A 15,354-nucleotide genomic window follows, 5' to 3' on the forward strand; every position below is an offset into this window, starting at 1 on the left:
TGGAAACAAAGCCACGCATCGCCATGACGTCATCAATGCGTGTGACGTGTTACGGCGTGATGACGTATAGGCAGCAAGAAGCATTCTCCGAGGCCCGGGTAGTGTGAGTACAAACGGGCCTGGAGGGGGGGACAAGGACCCTAAAGCACGCGGCACAGGACGCAGGCACAGTGGGAGGGCGCCCTTAACTTCTTCCTACGGGCCTGCGGACCTTTTGTCTTCCAGAGGGTGCAGTGGGCTTAGTTTTAAAGCTAGTGTGAAGATAAATGAGGCTAAATTAAATGTAAGAAATCCATTTGTAGCAACCAAGTCATGCTAGCTTAAATGCCTCCAAAGTTAAGCTAGGTTTTTATAAGGCAAAACCTGGCGTGACCGTTTTCAAAGAGCTCCTCTGACATCAAGATATCTGAATGAAAATGGAGTCTATTACCCTGGAAATGCAAACGCAGCGCTAGCAACTTTCAATCTTCTCCTCAGCTGCCCCCAGGCATGAACCACTGGCGCTCATTAACTATGTCAGAAGATCCTGAATCACCAATCAAATCGTACCATCTGTTATAGGCGGCCGAGTCTTGAGTTGCATAAATGAGGTGTGACTGGAGAGCGGAGACTTCCGTGGCTTGGATGAGCCCGGGTGTATTCATGTGCGATGATGCGAGTCCTCGTGGGAATCTTTTCATCGTAGTGAGAACGTGTTTTTGAAACTTGTGCTCACTGCATCAACAGAGCTGTTGTGATCTCAAGGATAATCACAGCCTCATGCATCTTTACAGATGCACACTAAACACCTATAGCATTCAGATTCAGACATACTAGCACTGACAGTAAAGGGCTTTCTAAAGCGGTGTACACAAGTGCTCGACATCCAGTCGCTGAAAAATGCGAAATCTCCAAATGTCAAAGGTTATAGATCCCAAATCACAATTCAGTGGAAAGACGTTCATTGATGCAGCAAATCCGTGTGACCAATGGCATAAACCCCAAACCTGCTGCAACAACTAATGAGAATGAGCTTCATATACTTCCATCATGATGTCCTAAACCTTTATACCTCTAAACATCTGAATAGGCGCCTACACAAAACACTATTTATCACAGAGAGATGACAAAACAACTTGACACACAGTGATCAGTTGCCTCTCACATTTATCTGCAGGTTCAAAACTAAGAGATGGCGTAACAACTTGTAGCATCTCCACGATCTAGTATTTCTAGATAGTTAAGGGCGCCCTCCCACTGTCCATCCGTACCGTGCCCCAGGACGTTTCACAGCTAAAGTCTGGTTCCTTTGACCAGTGTGAGTGCAACCGTACCACGCCTAGAAGCGGCACGCTTGCCGTCCACGGCCCGTTTGGGAGAGGTGGGCTTTAGTAAAGCACGTTTGCACGTGTACGAGCACGAGCGTGCGCACGTGTACGAGCACGAGGCCTACGGCGGTTCTGAGGTCATTTCCTGTGCGCCTGTTGGGACATAGAAAAAAGAAGGAGGGACCATGCGCGGACATTTCAAACAATGGCGGTGAAAGGTTCACGCTGGTGTGATGCGGAGGTGGAGTGTTTACTGCAGATTTGGTCGATTCAGAAAGAATCAAAAACAGTCGACAAGACGCACAAAAACTCCGAGGTCTACGGAAAGATCTGGAAACAAAGCCACGCATCGCCATGACGTCATCAATGCGTGTGACGTGTTACGGCGTGATGACGTATAGGCAGCAAGAAGCATTCTCCGAGGCCCAGGTAGTGTGAGTACAAACGGGCCTGGGGGGGGTGGGACAAGGACCCTAAAGCACGGGGCACGGGACGGAGGCACAGTGGGAGGGCGACCTGAGAAAGCTGTCTACATTTTTTGTTTGTGAGGTTCAGAAATGATCAGTGTCCCCAGTCGGAGCGATTTCGGCAAAATTTGATCAAACTTTCTGTTAAACCTACAAATATAAATGATGGTGTAATCTTTAGAGTTCATTTAATGTTGTAAACTCAAAGGCTAAATAGGGACGTTAAAACGGTATTTGGTAAATGGACTTGTACTTATAAAGCGTCTTTCTTGTCGTCTGACTACTCAAGGCGCTTTCACAGTGTGTGTCACATTCACCCGTTCACACACACATTCACACTGATGGCAGTGGACATCTACAGACCATCTAACGGGGAGCAATTCGGGGTTCAGCGTCTTGCCCAAGGACACTTTGACATGTGGACCGGGGGAGGTGGGGATCGAACCGCAAAACTCTCAAACGGAGGACGACCCACTCTACCACTAAGCCATAGCCGCCCATATTAGATATTTGGTCACAAAGGTCGTTTTACAAGAGTCGTCAAAAGGATGCCAACACCGGTGAATTAGCCATGTGCTACTGAAGTGTCTGAAGTTATATAATCCCGTATGATGTTTGGTTTAAAATGTGGGCCTCATGGTACGTCTTCTCTGTCTGGAGCCCCTACACTGGGAGCTACTTGTTGTTCAAAGGTATGTGTGTGAATAGGGACAATTCCAGCGAACGGTGTCTGACTGGTGACACAGAGATACTAAGCATGCTGATGCTGATATTGTTGCCATGGTTTTCTTTTCTCCCTATTTCACATTCTCGGGTAGATGATGATTATGTAAGAAGAGGATGAACGGAGTGGTTTAGATGTAGGATGGATACTAGGGCGGAGATTGGTTCATGTAACTGATGTAATGATGATTAGATTAGTATGGAATAGAGGAAGAACTAGAACCATGTTGCTCCTTCCTCCTAAATGTATGTTGCTCTTTACGTAACGTCTCTGTGTCACCAGTTGGACAACGTTAGCTGGTGTTGTCCCCAACCTCAGTGTCCGGTCTTTCCGCGGTGCTTTTCCTGGGCGACCACCACCACAGTGCATGAAGAGTTCCTTTACACACTTCCCAGAATCTACAAGTGAGATTTCACATGTGTACATGAGTATTTTCATGTCTGATGAGTAAACGAACGTGACTTTGGTGAGAGAAAGCAGTAAGGACGTGTGGACGACGCTCGGTCTGAGCGACTCAGGTGGTGGTTTACATTTAAAATGGAAAGTAGAAGATTTTACGGTATACTTTGGAGCTGTTAAAGCACGTGCTTTTATTGTGAAGGACTGAAGTAGAGTCCTGGATGTGTTGCACGACCAGTAGCTCCCAGTGTTAACGGTAAAGAGATCAGGGTGTCCGAGCGGGGCTAAGGGTAGCACGCGGCTAATTCACCGGTTAGCCTCGGTATTTGGTTACAATGGTAAGAAGTTAGACTTGGACAAATCCATGACATCTCATGTGAGGTGTACAGCACAGTGAGGAACAGGGTGAATATATAGTATTTCATTATAATAATATATGCAGTGCTTTACGCGTGCGCTACCTCTTTGATAGCCTGCCACTTGAGGGCGTTGTCTTCACTGATGATGCTGTCGGCCACACTGATGAAGTGCTGGCTCAGCTCCCGGACGCCGTCCTGACTGCCGTTGGTGACGTCGGTGAGCGGCTGTGTGGGGACGTCAGCTGCCAGAGACAGCAGCTGGATGAGGGACACCATGTCTGTGGGCTGCAGTCCCTCCTGCTGTGTGTCGTCCAAGGCCTGGACGGAGACATCCAGCAGGGCGGAGGCCTGGGTCAGGCTGCTGAGCCCGGACGGCTGCTGCCCCAGCACCGCCTGGGGGAGGAGACGGACAAGTTAGGATCAATAGAGCAACAGGAAGTTCTTCATTTGATCATCATTTCAATTCTAAAACCTGTGTTTTTATGTCATTTCATTACCAACATTATGGAGTGAGACCTTTCTTACAGGATGGATTGAAATTAGCTTATTTTGTTAAATAGTTGTTGTAGAATTTGTCAATACTTTTGGGAGGTGTTAACTTCAAATGACAACTATTAACTATTAACTTAACCCTGTAGAAGTTTAGTTTTCTTACCCAAACCTAACCCTGTGATGTTTGTGTTGTCTGCCTGTCTGTCCTTTCTACCACACGTTGTTTTTACACGAAAGTTGAAATGAAACGCTTCATGAAACTGGATCCACATGAACTTCATCACTTTCTCAGCACAGCAGAAATGTGTGTGTTCACTTTGGACTGGTTTACAGACATTTTTCACACTCTTTTCCACAACAGTTAACACAGATCTCACAAAAGTACCTTAGACCACTGCATTAACTGTGTCAAACAAAGGGAAAACATCACTTTCTTCATTATGAATCTCTAATTCACCTGTGTAAAACTCCGTTGTACCATTCTCAGGAGGATTTCTGACATTCAGCAAAGAACATTGGTCCCAGCACCAGGAAACTTACATCACTTACGATTAAGTTATTTATCAATGCAGACTGGTGTAAGTCTAACCAAAGGGAAATACATAAATACAAATGCAATTTACCTAAATACACATTTAAACACTCTCTGGCTTAATTGAAGACAATGCCATGTTAGGTTCAATTCAATTCAGTTTTATTTTTAGTGCCAAATCATGACCAAAGTGATCTCAGGACACTTTACAGAGTAGGTAAAGACCACACTCTATGACTTATTTATGATTTACAGAGACCCAACAATTCCCCCGTAGAGTACGGTGGCGTTGAAAACCTTCACTGTAACAGACAGGAACGTCAGACAGACCCAGCTCTGTGGAGGACGGACATCTGTCTGCACCGGAGAGAGGAAGAGAAGGAGAGAGAGAGAGAGAGGAAAGACAGACGGAGAGACAGACCCATAGATGCAACAACCCCAAAAGTAACAGTAATTATAATAATATGTATAGTAATGTTAATATGACTCATATGTTATAACAGTTAATACAGCAGAACAGTAGAAACAAGCACAGCTACGGTGACAGAATATGACAATGATGATAATTATGGTGGTAAACATGATCAATGATGAGTAGTGGCAGCAGCAGCTACGGTACAGCACACCACTGATGGTGTTTAGGTGTGGTTAAGAAGTCATTTGACAGCAAAAAGTCTTGGAACGCAGGTTGTTTAACGCTAAGATGATAGAGTCTGCATCAACTGGGCCTAAAGTGATTTTGTTCTGCTTCCTTAATTCTGCTGCTGTAGTCCTCGTCTGTCGGGGGATCATCCTGTTCCTGGTCCTCTGATCTTCTCTCCTCTCTGTCTGTATCATTCATGTCTCATCAGTGCACGTTACTATCTCAACTTCTTCCCTGCAGTTGTTTGTGTTTTGTCGTCTCTCAGGTCTCTGCTGATGGTGGTGGTGCCTGCTGCTGTGGTCCTGCATGACGCTTCCTGCTGCTGTTATCACTGTTACTCATATAAACTATCATATTCTGTCACCTCAGCTGTGCTTGTTTTTGCTAATCTGCTGTATTAACTGTTATAACATATAAGTCATATTCACATTACTGTAGATATTATTATGGTTACTGTTACTTTTGTGGTTGCTTCATCTCTGGGACTGTCTCTCTCTGTCTGTTCTCTCTCTCTCTCTCTCTCCTTCTCTTCCTCTCTCCGGTGCAGACAGATGTCCGTCCTCCACAGAGCTGGGTCTGTCTGACGTTCCTGTCTGTTATAGTGAAGGTTTTCAACGCCACTGTGTGGTCTTTACCTACTCCGCATGTTGAGTGTCCTGAGATAACTTTTGTTATGAATTGGCACTGTCAATAAAACTGAATTGAACTGAAGTACTGAATTATATAAAAGAAGTGGGAGAGGACGGGAAAATGACGTTAAATGAAGATGTAGGAGCTTTCTACCTGGGTTTTGTTGGACAGCTTCATCAGATGGTTCATGAAGGCGGTGGGCTGAGAGTTCTGGGCATCACTCATCTGCTTCATCTTCAGGTATCGCTCTGTGCCAAAGACAACATAACGTCAGTGCGGATGATGTAATGGCCGGACGCTCTGCTGCTCAAAGGACTCCTCCTTCAGCTGGAAGAGCCCAACGCTGAGCCTGCTGAAGCATCCAGAGTAAAACACTCCACTCCCAGCAGAGCCTGACCTCTGACCTCTGTGTGGGGGGTTTCCAACACGTCATGTTCAGATCATTCAGTCGCAGCATCGTAATCGTAATCTCTGAGTGGTCACTGTCAGGAACAGGTCAACACTTTACCTCCAGATTAATATTTAATGCTCCACATGAACTCATTATGAACTCATTATTCAACGTTTTCAGATGGCCAGTTTACCTTATGTCACTAAGGGCGCACTCCCACTGTGCCTCCGTACCGTGCCCAAACACGTTTCACGGCTAAAGTCTGGTTCCTTTGACCAGTGTGAGTGCAACCGTACCACGTCTAGGAGCGGCACGCTTGCCGCCCACGGCCCGTTTGGGAGAGGTGGGCTTGAGTAAAGCACGTTTGCACGTGTACGAGCACGAGCGTGCGCACGAGCACAAGGCCTACGGCGGTTCTGAGGTCATTTCCTGTGCGCCTGTTGGGACGTAGAAAAAAGAAGGAGGGACCATGCGCGGACATTTAAAACAATGGCGGTGAAAGGTTCACGTTGGTGTGATGCGGAGGTGGAGTGTTTACTGCAGATTTGGTCGATGAAAAGATTCAAAAACAGTCGACAAGACGCACAAAAACTCCGAGGTCTACGGAAAGATCTGGAAACAAAGCCACGCATCGCCATGACGTCATCAATGCGTGTGACGTGTTACGGCGTGATGACGTATAGGCAGCAAGAAGCATTCTCCGAGGCCCAGGTAGTGTGAGTACAAACGGGCCTGGAGGGGGGGACAAGGACCCTAAAGCACGGGGCACGGGACGGAGGCACAGTGGGAGGGCGCTCTAAAGCTGTGGTATAAGTGGTATTTTTTGTGGTGAATGTTTTGCCGCACTGAAAACAAAGAACCCTTTTTGTGTTGGGCTGTTGATGGACACTGACTGTGTCTATGATGCAACAACTTACAACTAAGTTAAACGAAACATCTAGAACAAGTAGTCACAGATCTGTATCTGGGTCAATCAGTTGTTTATGTCTTGATCTGACTCTTGTTGGCCCGTACTTCTATCACTTTGCCTGCTACCGCTGCTGATGCCAGCACCTGCACCTTTATTAATGATACAACTGACACGTGCTTCTCACAGGCATTTGCAGATGAACAGATTGATGACTGGAAAAAAGAGAAGTGAAAGAAGCTCAGGTGTGACAAGCATGTGTCAAACACTACGATTGATTGAGACAGTGACGTATTTATCATGAGTTATTAATTTAGACACATCATGACAACGTTTTTTAACAGCCACATCATCGCTATCATAACAACGGAAGCTCAGACACACACACACACACAAGGTGAAAACAATGTTCTTGTGGACAGCGATTGTGAGACTCACCTCTGCTGCTCCTGCAGATGAACGACAGTGGATCAGAGCAGTCCGTCAGGCCCAACAGTGGGAGCTGATCTGACCAGCCCTGCAACGTTCTGCAGCCCTGCAGCTCCATCTGCTGGTGCATTCCTGCTCACACATCCACATGATCACACACACACACACACACACACATTGACACACAACAAGACAAGAGTCAGCTTGAACAGGAAAAACATGAACAATGGACATTTTAAATTGGAGATTCATTCAAAAGAACAACTGCGTTTGCATTTAGGAACATCAACAACATGTAAAAAACCCTATTGTCTGACTGGATGGACCTTGTGAGAGGAAGAGGAACAGTGGGGGAGTCATTGTTCACTGCTGCATGCAGCTCTCTTCTTCCCTAAGCGGCCCCCACGCTGCCGGAGCAGTGGGAATCCCCTCCATTCGTCCCTCTCACCCTCCTTCTCTGACTCGCTTTTACTGCCCTTCTCTCTGGGTTTAGTGTCCACTTGTGATGTGAGAAGCATTCTCCGAGGCCCAGGTAGTGTGAGTACAAACGGGCCTGGAGGGGGGGACAAGGACCCTAAAGCACGGGGCACGGCACTGACGCACAGTGGGAGTGCGCCCAAACTTTTCAATATCAACGGCTGATGTTACAACGAGAGAACAGGAATATCTTTAGCACTATATCCTACATATTTGTGAATTGGGGTACATTTTATTAACCTTAAAGTACGGTTATTATCCACCTGCGGACCCTGGGGCGGCCTTTTAAAGGTAACAGCCAAAATACAGAGAGCTACAGGCTCAGATGCTGTGGACCCGTGAACGAGGACGTACTTCCTCTCAGGCAGAGGGGGTCAGTAGAGCAGGGGGTCCTTAATATGGACAGAGTTGACACACGCGGCCTGAACCACCTTGAATGTGGCTTTTGACATCCGATCCCAAGACTTCAATGCGTCCTGAGAGCGTTTCCACCTGTAGTTAGAGCTGTCCACAGGGGTGTCGATGCATGTGTGCGTGACTGTGTGTGTGCGGCAGCTTTGGGGAGACGGCAGCCTCTGTGAAGTGACGTGCTGGCTCCTTGTTTAACACGTTGGCGGTCTGCTGGTGCACGGGGCATTTGCCTGTTTTTTAGGGACATATTTTACAGCTTGTTACACACATTTATTTAAATCCTGCCAATCTTGCTTTTGATTTGGATAATAGAAATAAAAGCTTATTTTGATACCCCCAAAGAAATCTAAGGGCGCACTCACACTGTCCTTCCGCACCGGGCCAAAACCGTTTTTTCAGCTAAACCCTAGTGCATTTAAGCAGTGTGAGTGCACCCGCTCCGCACATAACTGCGGACAGCGGGCCCGTCTGAGAGAGGTGGGCTTTTGTAGAGCCTGTTTGCACATGCACATGCACGAGCACGAGCGTGCGTACGAGCACGAGGCCTACGGCGGTTCTGAGGTCATTTCCTGTGCGCCTGTTGGGACGTAGAAAAAAGAAGGAGGGACCATGCGCGGACATTTCAAACAATGGCGGCGAAAGGTTGACGTTGGTGTGATGCGGAGGTGGAGTGTTTACTGCAGATTTGGTCGATGAAAAGATTCAAAAACAGTCGACAAGACGCACAAAAACTCCGAGGTCTACGGAAAGATCTGGAAACAAAGCCACGCATCGCCATGACGTCATCAATGCGTGTGACGTGTTACGCCGTGATGACGTATAGGCAGCAAGAAGCATTCTCCGAGGCCCAGGTAGTGTGAGTAACGGGCCTGGAGGGGGGGGACAAGGACCCTAAAGCACGGGGCACGGGACGGACGCACAGTGGGAGTGCACCCTAAGTCAAAAGCAACTGGACTTGGTTATTTGTCCAGGAAAACGTTTCACTTATTTTGATAATTGTTTTGATTTAGAATTGAAATTAAAATATACTGTAACAAGAATGGACAAAATCAAGCTTTGGGCTGTTCTGGTAAAGTAACACTCCTCTAACTGGAATTATGATTTGACCGGTTGGAAACAAACCAACAGTTTATCCAGATTATTTAAGGCTCAAATTGAAAGTGAGCACACTTGAAATAGTCCTCCATTGGAAAACAGCGTTCATGTATAACTATGGTAAATACATTGGGTCAAAGCAGGGTTTCCAGGGTAGCCCTTCTTCTGTTTGGGTAACGTAATGTTCATTCATTCATCTTCAACCGCTTATCCCGGGGTCAGGGTCGCGGAGGGGCTGGAGCCGATCCCAGCTGACAGCGGGCGTGAGGCGGGGTCCACCCTGGACAGGACGCCAGTCTATCACAGGACACATAGAGACGAACAGAGACAGACAACCATTCACACCTACGGGTGATTTAGAGTCATCAATGAACCGAACACCTGCACGTCTTTGGACTGTGGGAGGAAACCGGAGAACCCGGAGAAAACCCACGCAGACACGGGGACAACATGCAAACTCCACACAGAAGGGCCCCAGCCGGGATTCAAACCAGGAACCCTCTTGCTGTGAGGCGACAGTGCTAACCACTACACCACCGTGTTTTTTGTGAATCCTGGTTGCGTTTCTTGCCACTTTGGACGGAGATCCCAACAAATATCGTGGTTAGTGCAACGATATAATTACTGAAAGAGATGTTGGCAAACCTAAAAAAGTAGGACCCAAGACCCCTTTGAAAGTCTTGTAGTGGGAACTTGGCATTAGAGGACGTCCTGCTCCTCACCTACAGAGGTTTTAGTTGTGTCCTTCATATTCAGGCACAGGGAGATTGAATGTAACAGAGGAATTTAGGGTCTACTCACACTTGGACCAGATGATCCGAGCTTGCTTTAGCCTGATTGTCCCCCCTATCTCCTCCCCCGTGGCCCAGGCCCGGCCTGCACTCACATAATAAAACTGATCCGGGCCTCGGCTCGAGTGCTTCTTGCTCATACGTCTTCACCCCTCGAAGTTTTTGTTTCGGCCAACTGTTTTTGAATATTTTCATATAACCAAATCTGCAGTAAACACTCCACCTCAGCTTCAGACCACCCCGAACCCTTCAGCTGCATTTTTTTAAATGTCTGTCGTGGGGATGAGTCGCATATAAATAGACATCAGGACCGCCGCCAACGCTCCTGCTCATACACAAGCAATCGTGCTTTACTTAAAGCCTCTCCTCTCTCAACCGGGCCACAGACTGGAAGCGTGCCGTGCCCGGCGCGGAACAGTTGTACTCACACTGGTCAAACAATACAGACTTCAGCCATGATTCTGGCTTGGGCACATTACAAATGGTCAGTGTGAGTAGACCCTTAGGGCGCAGAAGCGGACCGCTCCTAGGTGCAGTAGGGTTGCACTAACACTGCTAGTACACGTGCAAACGTGCTTTACAAAAGCCCACCTCTCCCAAACGGGCTGTGGACGGCAAGCGTGCTGCTCCTAGGCCCAGAACGGTTGCACTCACACTGGTCAAAGGAACTAGACTTTAGGCGTGAAGCATGATTGGGCACGGTACGGATGGTGAGTGTGAGTAGACCCTTAGGGCGCACTCACACTGCTCGTACATGGTCAAACGTGCTAAAGCCCAGCTCTTCCAAACGGGCCGTGGCCGGCAAGCGTGCCCCTTCTAGATGCGGTATGGTTGCACTCACACTGGTCAAACGAACTAGACTTTAGCCATGAAGCATGACTGGGCACGGTACCGATGGACAGTGTGAGTAGACCCTTAGTGGGCCATTTGGCAAGAATCGGTCCTAGGCACCATGATAAAAGGCTGTTATATATACAACAGGCAATCTTACCTGGGCAAAAGAGAAGGACCTGCACCTCTTTGACGACTGGATGGACACTTAGGTGGTCAAGATTCCAACTGAAAAGCACTTCCTGGTCCATAGGTAAACATGCGTTGAAGGCACGTACATGCCTCGTTTCCAGAGACATATTCCAAACATTCAGGTCGGTGATATTTCCAAAAAAGGGCTCCGTGAAATTCCCTCCAAACGAATCCTGATCCTGGCCCAGGATGAGTATCCCATCCTCATGGATATCCCTGGTAGTGTCTGTGCCTGAGCCCGTGTCCTTCCTGTCTCCATCCACATAGATAGCCCACTGGCTGCTGTTTCGGCGCCACGTTACACATATGTGATGCCAAGCTCCGTCATTGGGGAAGGACGCCTTATACGGCAGGTGCTTACCATGGATGATGAGAGCCAGGAGGATGCGTCCCTGCGCGTCCACTTGGCCTCTCAGCTGGAACTCGTTTGTGAAAACAGGCGCAGCGTAGGAGAATATAGTGGACACCTCATTCCACTCTGGATTCCACTGGACTCTAACACACACGCTGACAGACGACAGGCTGGGAAATGACATGTTGATACGGGCAAAGCCCTCGCGGGATTCCTTTTTGAAGTTTAGAGCTGAAAACTGTGAATCTAAACAAGAGCAGAGGAAGAGGTCAATGATCACATTGTACTTGACACTGTATGAGTCTGAAGGTCCACTGACTGCACTCACACTGTTTGGACAGGGCCACAGGCTTGGACGCTGCTTTGCTGGGATCCCTGACCCAGATAGGTGTGTAATGTCCATTCTGCTGAAGCAGCTTCAAGACTCCCTCCCGGTCCTCCGACTGTTCCACATTGGCAAGGGAGCTGAACTGGCCTCTGCAGAAGCTGTCGGCCCCGGAGAAGGACAGGGAGTCGTTCACCAGCTGGTAGGCCCAGTGTGAGGTTAGATGGACCGGTCTGGATTGTCCTGGAGAATCAGACACAGAAAACAACCACAAAAGGGTTAATGTGAAATAGCGAGACAATCAATGGACTGAGTAGATGGACAAAAGAGGCCAGTACTATGAATTTAAACTTTTGGTCACTAAGGCCGCACTCACACTGTCCATCCGTACTGTACCCAAACATGTTCCACCGCTAAAGTCTAGTTCCTTTGACCAGTGTGAGTGCAACCATACCGCGTCTAGGAGCGGCACGCTTGCCGTCCACGGCCCGTTTGGGAGAGGTGGTCTTTGGTAAAGCACGTTTGCACATGTACAAGCACGAGGCCTACGGCTGTTCTGAGGTCATTTCCTGTGCGCCTGTTGGGACGTAGAAAAAAGAAGGAGGGACCATGCGCGGACATTTCAAACAATGGCGGTGAAAGGTTCACGTTGGTGTGATGCGGAGGTGGAGTGTTTACTGCAGATTTGGTCGATGAAAAGATTCAAAAACAGTCGACAAGACGCACAAAAACTCAGAGGTCTATGGAAAGATCTGGAAACAAAGCCACGCATCGCCATGACGTCATCAATGCGTGTGACGTGTACGGGGCACGGGACGGAGGGACAGTGGGAGTGTGCCCTAAGGGGCCACTAAGGGGCCATCCACACGAAGACGTGGTTTGCCGTAACCGCAAAAGTTTTGCATTGTTTTAGCCGATCATACACATTAGGGGAGTCTGAGTTCCAGAGTGGATTTTTAAAAAAAAAACGTCCAGACAGCTTAACCGCATATTAAGTGCCACCCCTACTGAGTGCCACACAGTACTGTTGCGTTATAGGAGATAGGGGAAGAGATGATTCTCAGCGGCATAGGAATCGTTTGCCACTTTTGACAAAAAAAATTGCCAGATTTAGAAAGTCGCCAAGTTAGCAACACTGCAACGTCTCCCCGTCTCTTCTTCTCTGTTGTTGGTGTATTTCTGTGGCAGTTACAGCGCCACACGTAGGCCTGGCATGGGTACTGCAGCGTTTTGAGTCGTTTCAATGGTTTCGTGTTTACAAAGATAACGTTGCAACGACGCCATGATGATGCAGAACAAATTGGAAGAAAGGTCGTTTCGATCGCGTAAAAAGTAAAAAAAGTGATTAACAGTCTCACCGTGTGAATACCCCACTTCGTCTGGCCCAGCATGTGTTGGCTCACTCTTACATACCACCTGCAGGAGAGGAGTTGAATCTGTTATTTTAACAGTAGCTCTGCAGTTATGTGCATGGTTATTGTTAGATCGTGTAGCGTAGAATGGTTATTACCACAAATGAGAAGAGTACGAGTACAGTATGCAGGGCTCCAGTCATCTCTAAGCCAGTGTCGTCTCCAGATGAAATGAACTGCTGATCTTGCAGAGAATCCAGATGTAGTTTAATTTAGAATAAGTCACAAAGTGAATAGAAGACCCCGATAGTTCGTCGCTCTTCTGCAGGTAGTTTTCAAAAACTCTGAAGTGAACGTCCGGATTCATTGTTGCACTCTCTCCATATTCCTTTAAAGCAGCACAGAGTCTCTTTGAGTAATCTGGTGAAAAACTCCATTTGTGGTGCTATCAAACTCCAAATCTAGTCCTCTAGACTCCTCACCCAGTGCCCCAGCTCCAATATCCAGCATATCCAGCCGTGAGTCCGGTCTCCTGACTGGGAGAGAGCCAGCGAGATCCCAGTGCGTCTGTCCAAGAGTCCCAGTCTGTCTCCTGCCTCAATGCAGACCCCCAACTCCTCCCTCCTCAGTACCCTGAAGCCATCTGCCTTTGTGATGCAAATGCGTTATTTTTTACTTACGCAAGCAGTGTCAAGCATTTGGCACAGAGGGTTCAACAAGAGCAGCAGGGTGGCAAACATTTGTACCGCACAGCCCGTCTGTAGGACTCTCTTAAGTTCATTAGGACATCTGTTTTATGGCGGTTCTTCAATGGTCAATAAAAGATAAGTTCTACTCGTGTAATCAGTCGTTTTTTTGTTGTTTTTTTATTAAAGGTCTTTCTAGGAAATGTAGTTAATAATTAATAATAGACAAGTCGACGTCTTTCCTGCTTAAAGCACGTTTGTTGGGATACGGACTAAAACGGGGACCAGTTTTTAGGACTTGAACGAAAACGAGTCTATTATTATTATTATTAGTTATTTCATACACGGTGGTCTGGTGGTTAGCACTGTCTCCTCAAAGCGAGAGGGTTCCTGGTTTGAATCCCGGCTGGGGTCCTTCTGTGTGGAGTTTGCATGTTCTCTCCGTGTCTGCGTGGGTTTTCTCCGGGTTCTCCGGTTTCCTCCCACAGTCCAAAGACATGCACGTGTTCGGTTCATTGATGACTCTAAATCACCCGTAGGTGTGAATGGTTGTCTGTCTCTGTTCGTCTCTATGTGTCCTGTGATAGACTGGCGTCCTGTCCAGGGTGGACCCCGCCTCACGCCCGATGTCAGCTGGGATCAGCTCCAGCCCCCCGCGACCCCGACAGGGACAAGTGGTTGATGATGAATGTATTTCTTTATTACTGTTTCTATATTTCGTATTACTTCAATCGTTAGGAGGTTATGATGGGAAATGTAGCAGTTACACATGATTAAATATGAAAAGATGATGGAATAAGCAAATCTTTTAGTGTCCATTCATTGTGGACGGCCAGCAAACTCACACGCGACGATATTTCTATCGACAGAACGAAGCCTACGCCGGTGTTGGACGGTCCACAGCAGCAAAAGGGACGAAAATTGTGCAATTACTTCAAACTGACTGTTACAAATGTAAGGATTGGCTATGTGGTTGTGCTAACAGTCAGCGATTGCACTGCTATTCCTGCCTGCTCTTTTCAACAAGCTTGGACAAGGATACTGTGACCCAAACAACCAGCCCGCAGCTTTGACCGAGCATGAGGAGTCTTCAGCTTAATACCGGTCACATAAGGCTGCAAACATTTGGTAAAGCTGGGATGGATCTGGCACTTGAGGAGCAAAGTTGGCTGAACATCACCTACAGAAACATAAAGGTTAATAGAAAACCGAGAAGTACTGGAAGGTGTTATTAATGTGAACTGCTTCCTGACTAAACAGGAGCTTACCTGTTGCCGTAATGATGAAGCGGTGGCTCTTCTAATCAGGGTGAGGATATTGAGTTGCTGGATGTGACGGCTGAGAGAGATGAAAGTCTGGCTAGACATCCATGTTCATCAACGGGATTTCCCAGAATGCCAAACAGATCTGATCGACGTTAGGAGTGACTTCAATGTGGCCCCTCTTTTTTGCTGTGGAGGTGCATGAATGAACTGCTGTGAGGAATAAAACCCACATATCTGTAGTTACAGACATGCTATCAGTGCAGAGGTGAGGTGAGAGAAGCCTGATGACGTCATCAA

At 47.5% G+C, this 15,354-nt stretch overlaps 1 protein-coding gene across 1 annotated transcript in view; it reads right to left on the bottom strand.

Moving 5' to 3' along the window:
• adgrd2 (adhesion G protein-coupled receptor D2) overlaps window positions 1-13,369 on the bottom strand; it is a 48,366-nt gene extending 34,997 nt beyond the window's left edge. Inside the window, exons 1-7 of the mRNA XM_083912248.1 lie at window positions 13,265-13,369; window positions 13,113-13,170; window positions 11,758-11,997; window positions 11,046-11,675; window positions 7,290-7,412; window positions 5,707-5,801; window positions 3,359-3,649 (exon numbers count right to left, since the gene is read on the bottom strand). Of these exons, the coding sequence (XP_083768374.1) occupies window positions 3,359-3,649; window positions 5,707-5,801; window positions 7,290-7,412; window positions 11,046-11,675; window positions 11,758-11,997; window positions 13,113-13,170; window positions 13,265-13,309 (1,482 nt within the window). The 5' untranslated portion in view covers window positions 13,310-13,369. The remainder of the gene's footprint in view (window positions 1-3,358; window positions 3,650-5,706; window positions 5,802-7,289; window positions 7,413-11,045; window positions 11,676-11,757; window positions 11,998-13,112; window positions 13,171-13,264) is intronic.
• Between the last annotated feature and the right edge of the window lie 1,985 nt (window positions 13,370-15,354).

The sequence above is a fragment of the Echiichthys vipera genome (assembly GCF_963691815.1).
Source record: "Echiichthys vipera genome assembly, chromosome: 4".
In the NCBI taxonomy this organism is placed as follows: domain Eukaryota; kingdom Metazoa; phylum Chordata; class Actinopteri; order Perciformes; family Trachinidae; genus Echiichthys; species Echiichthys vipera.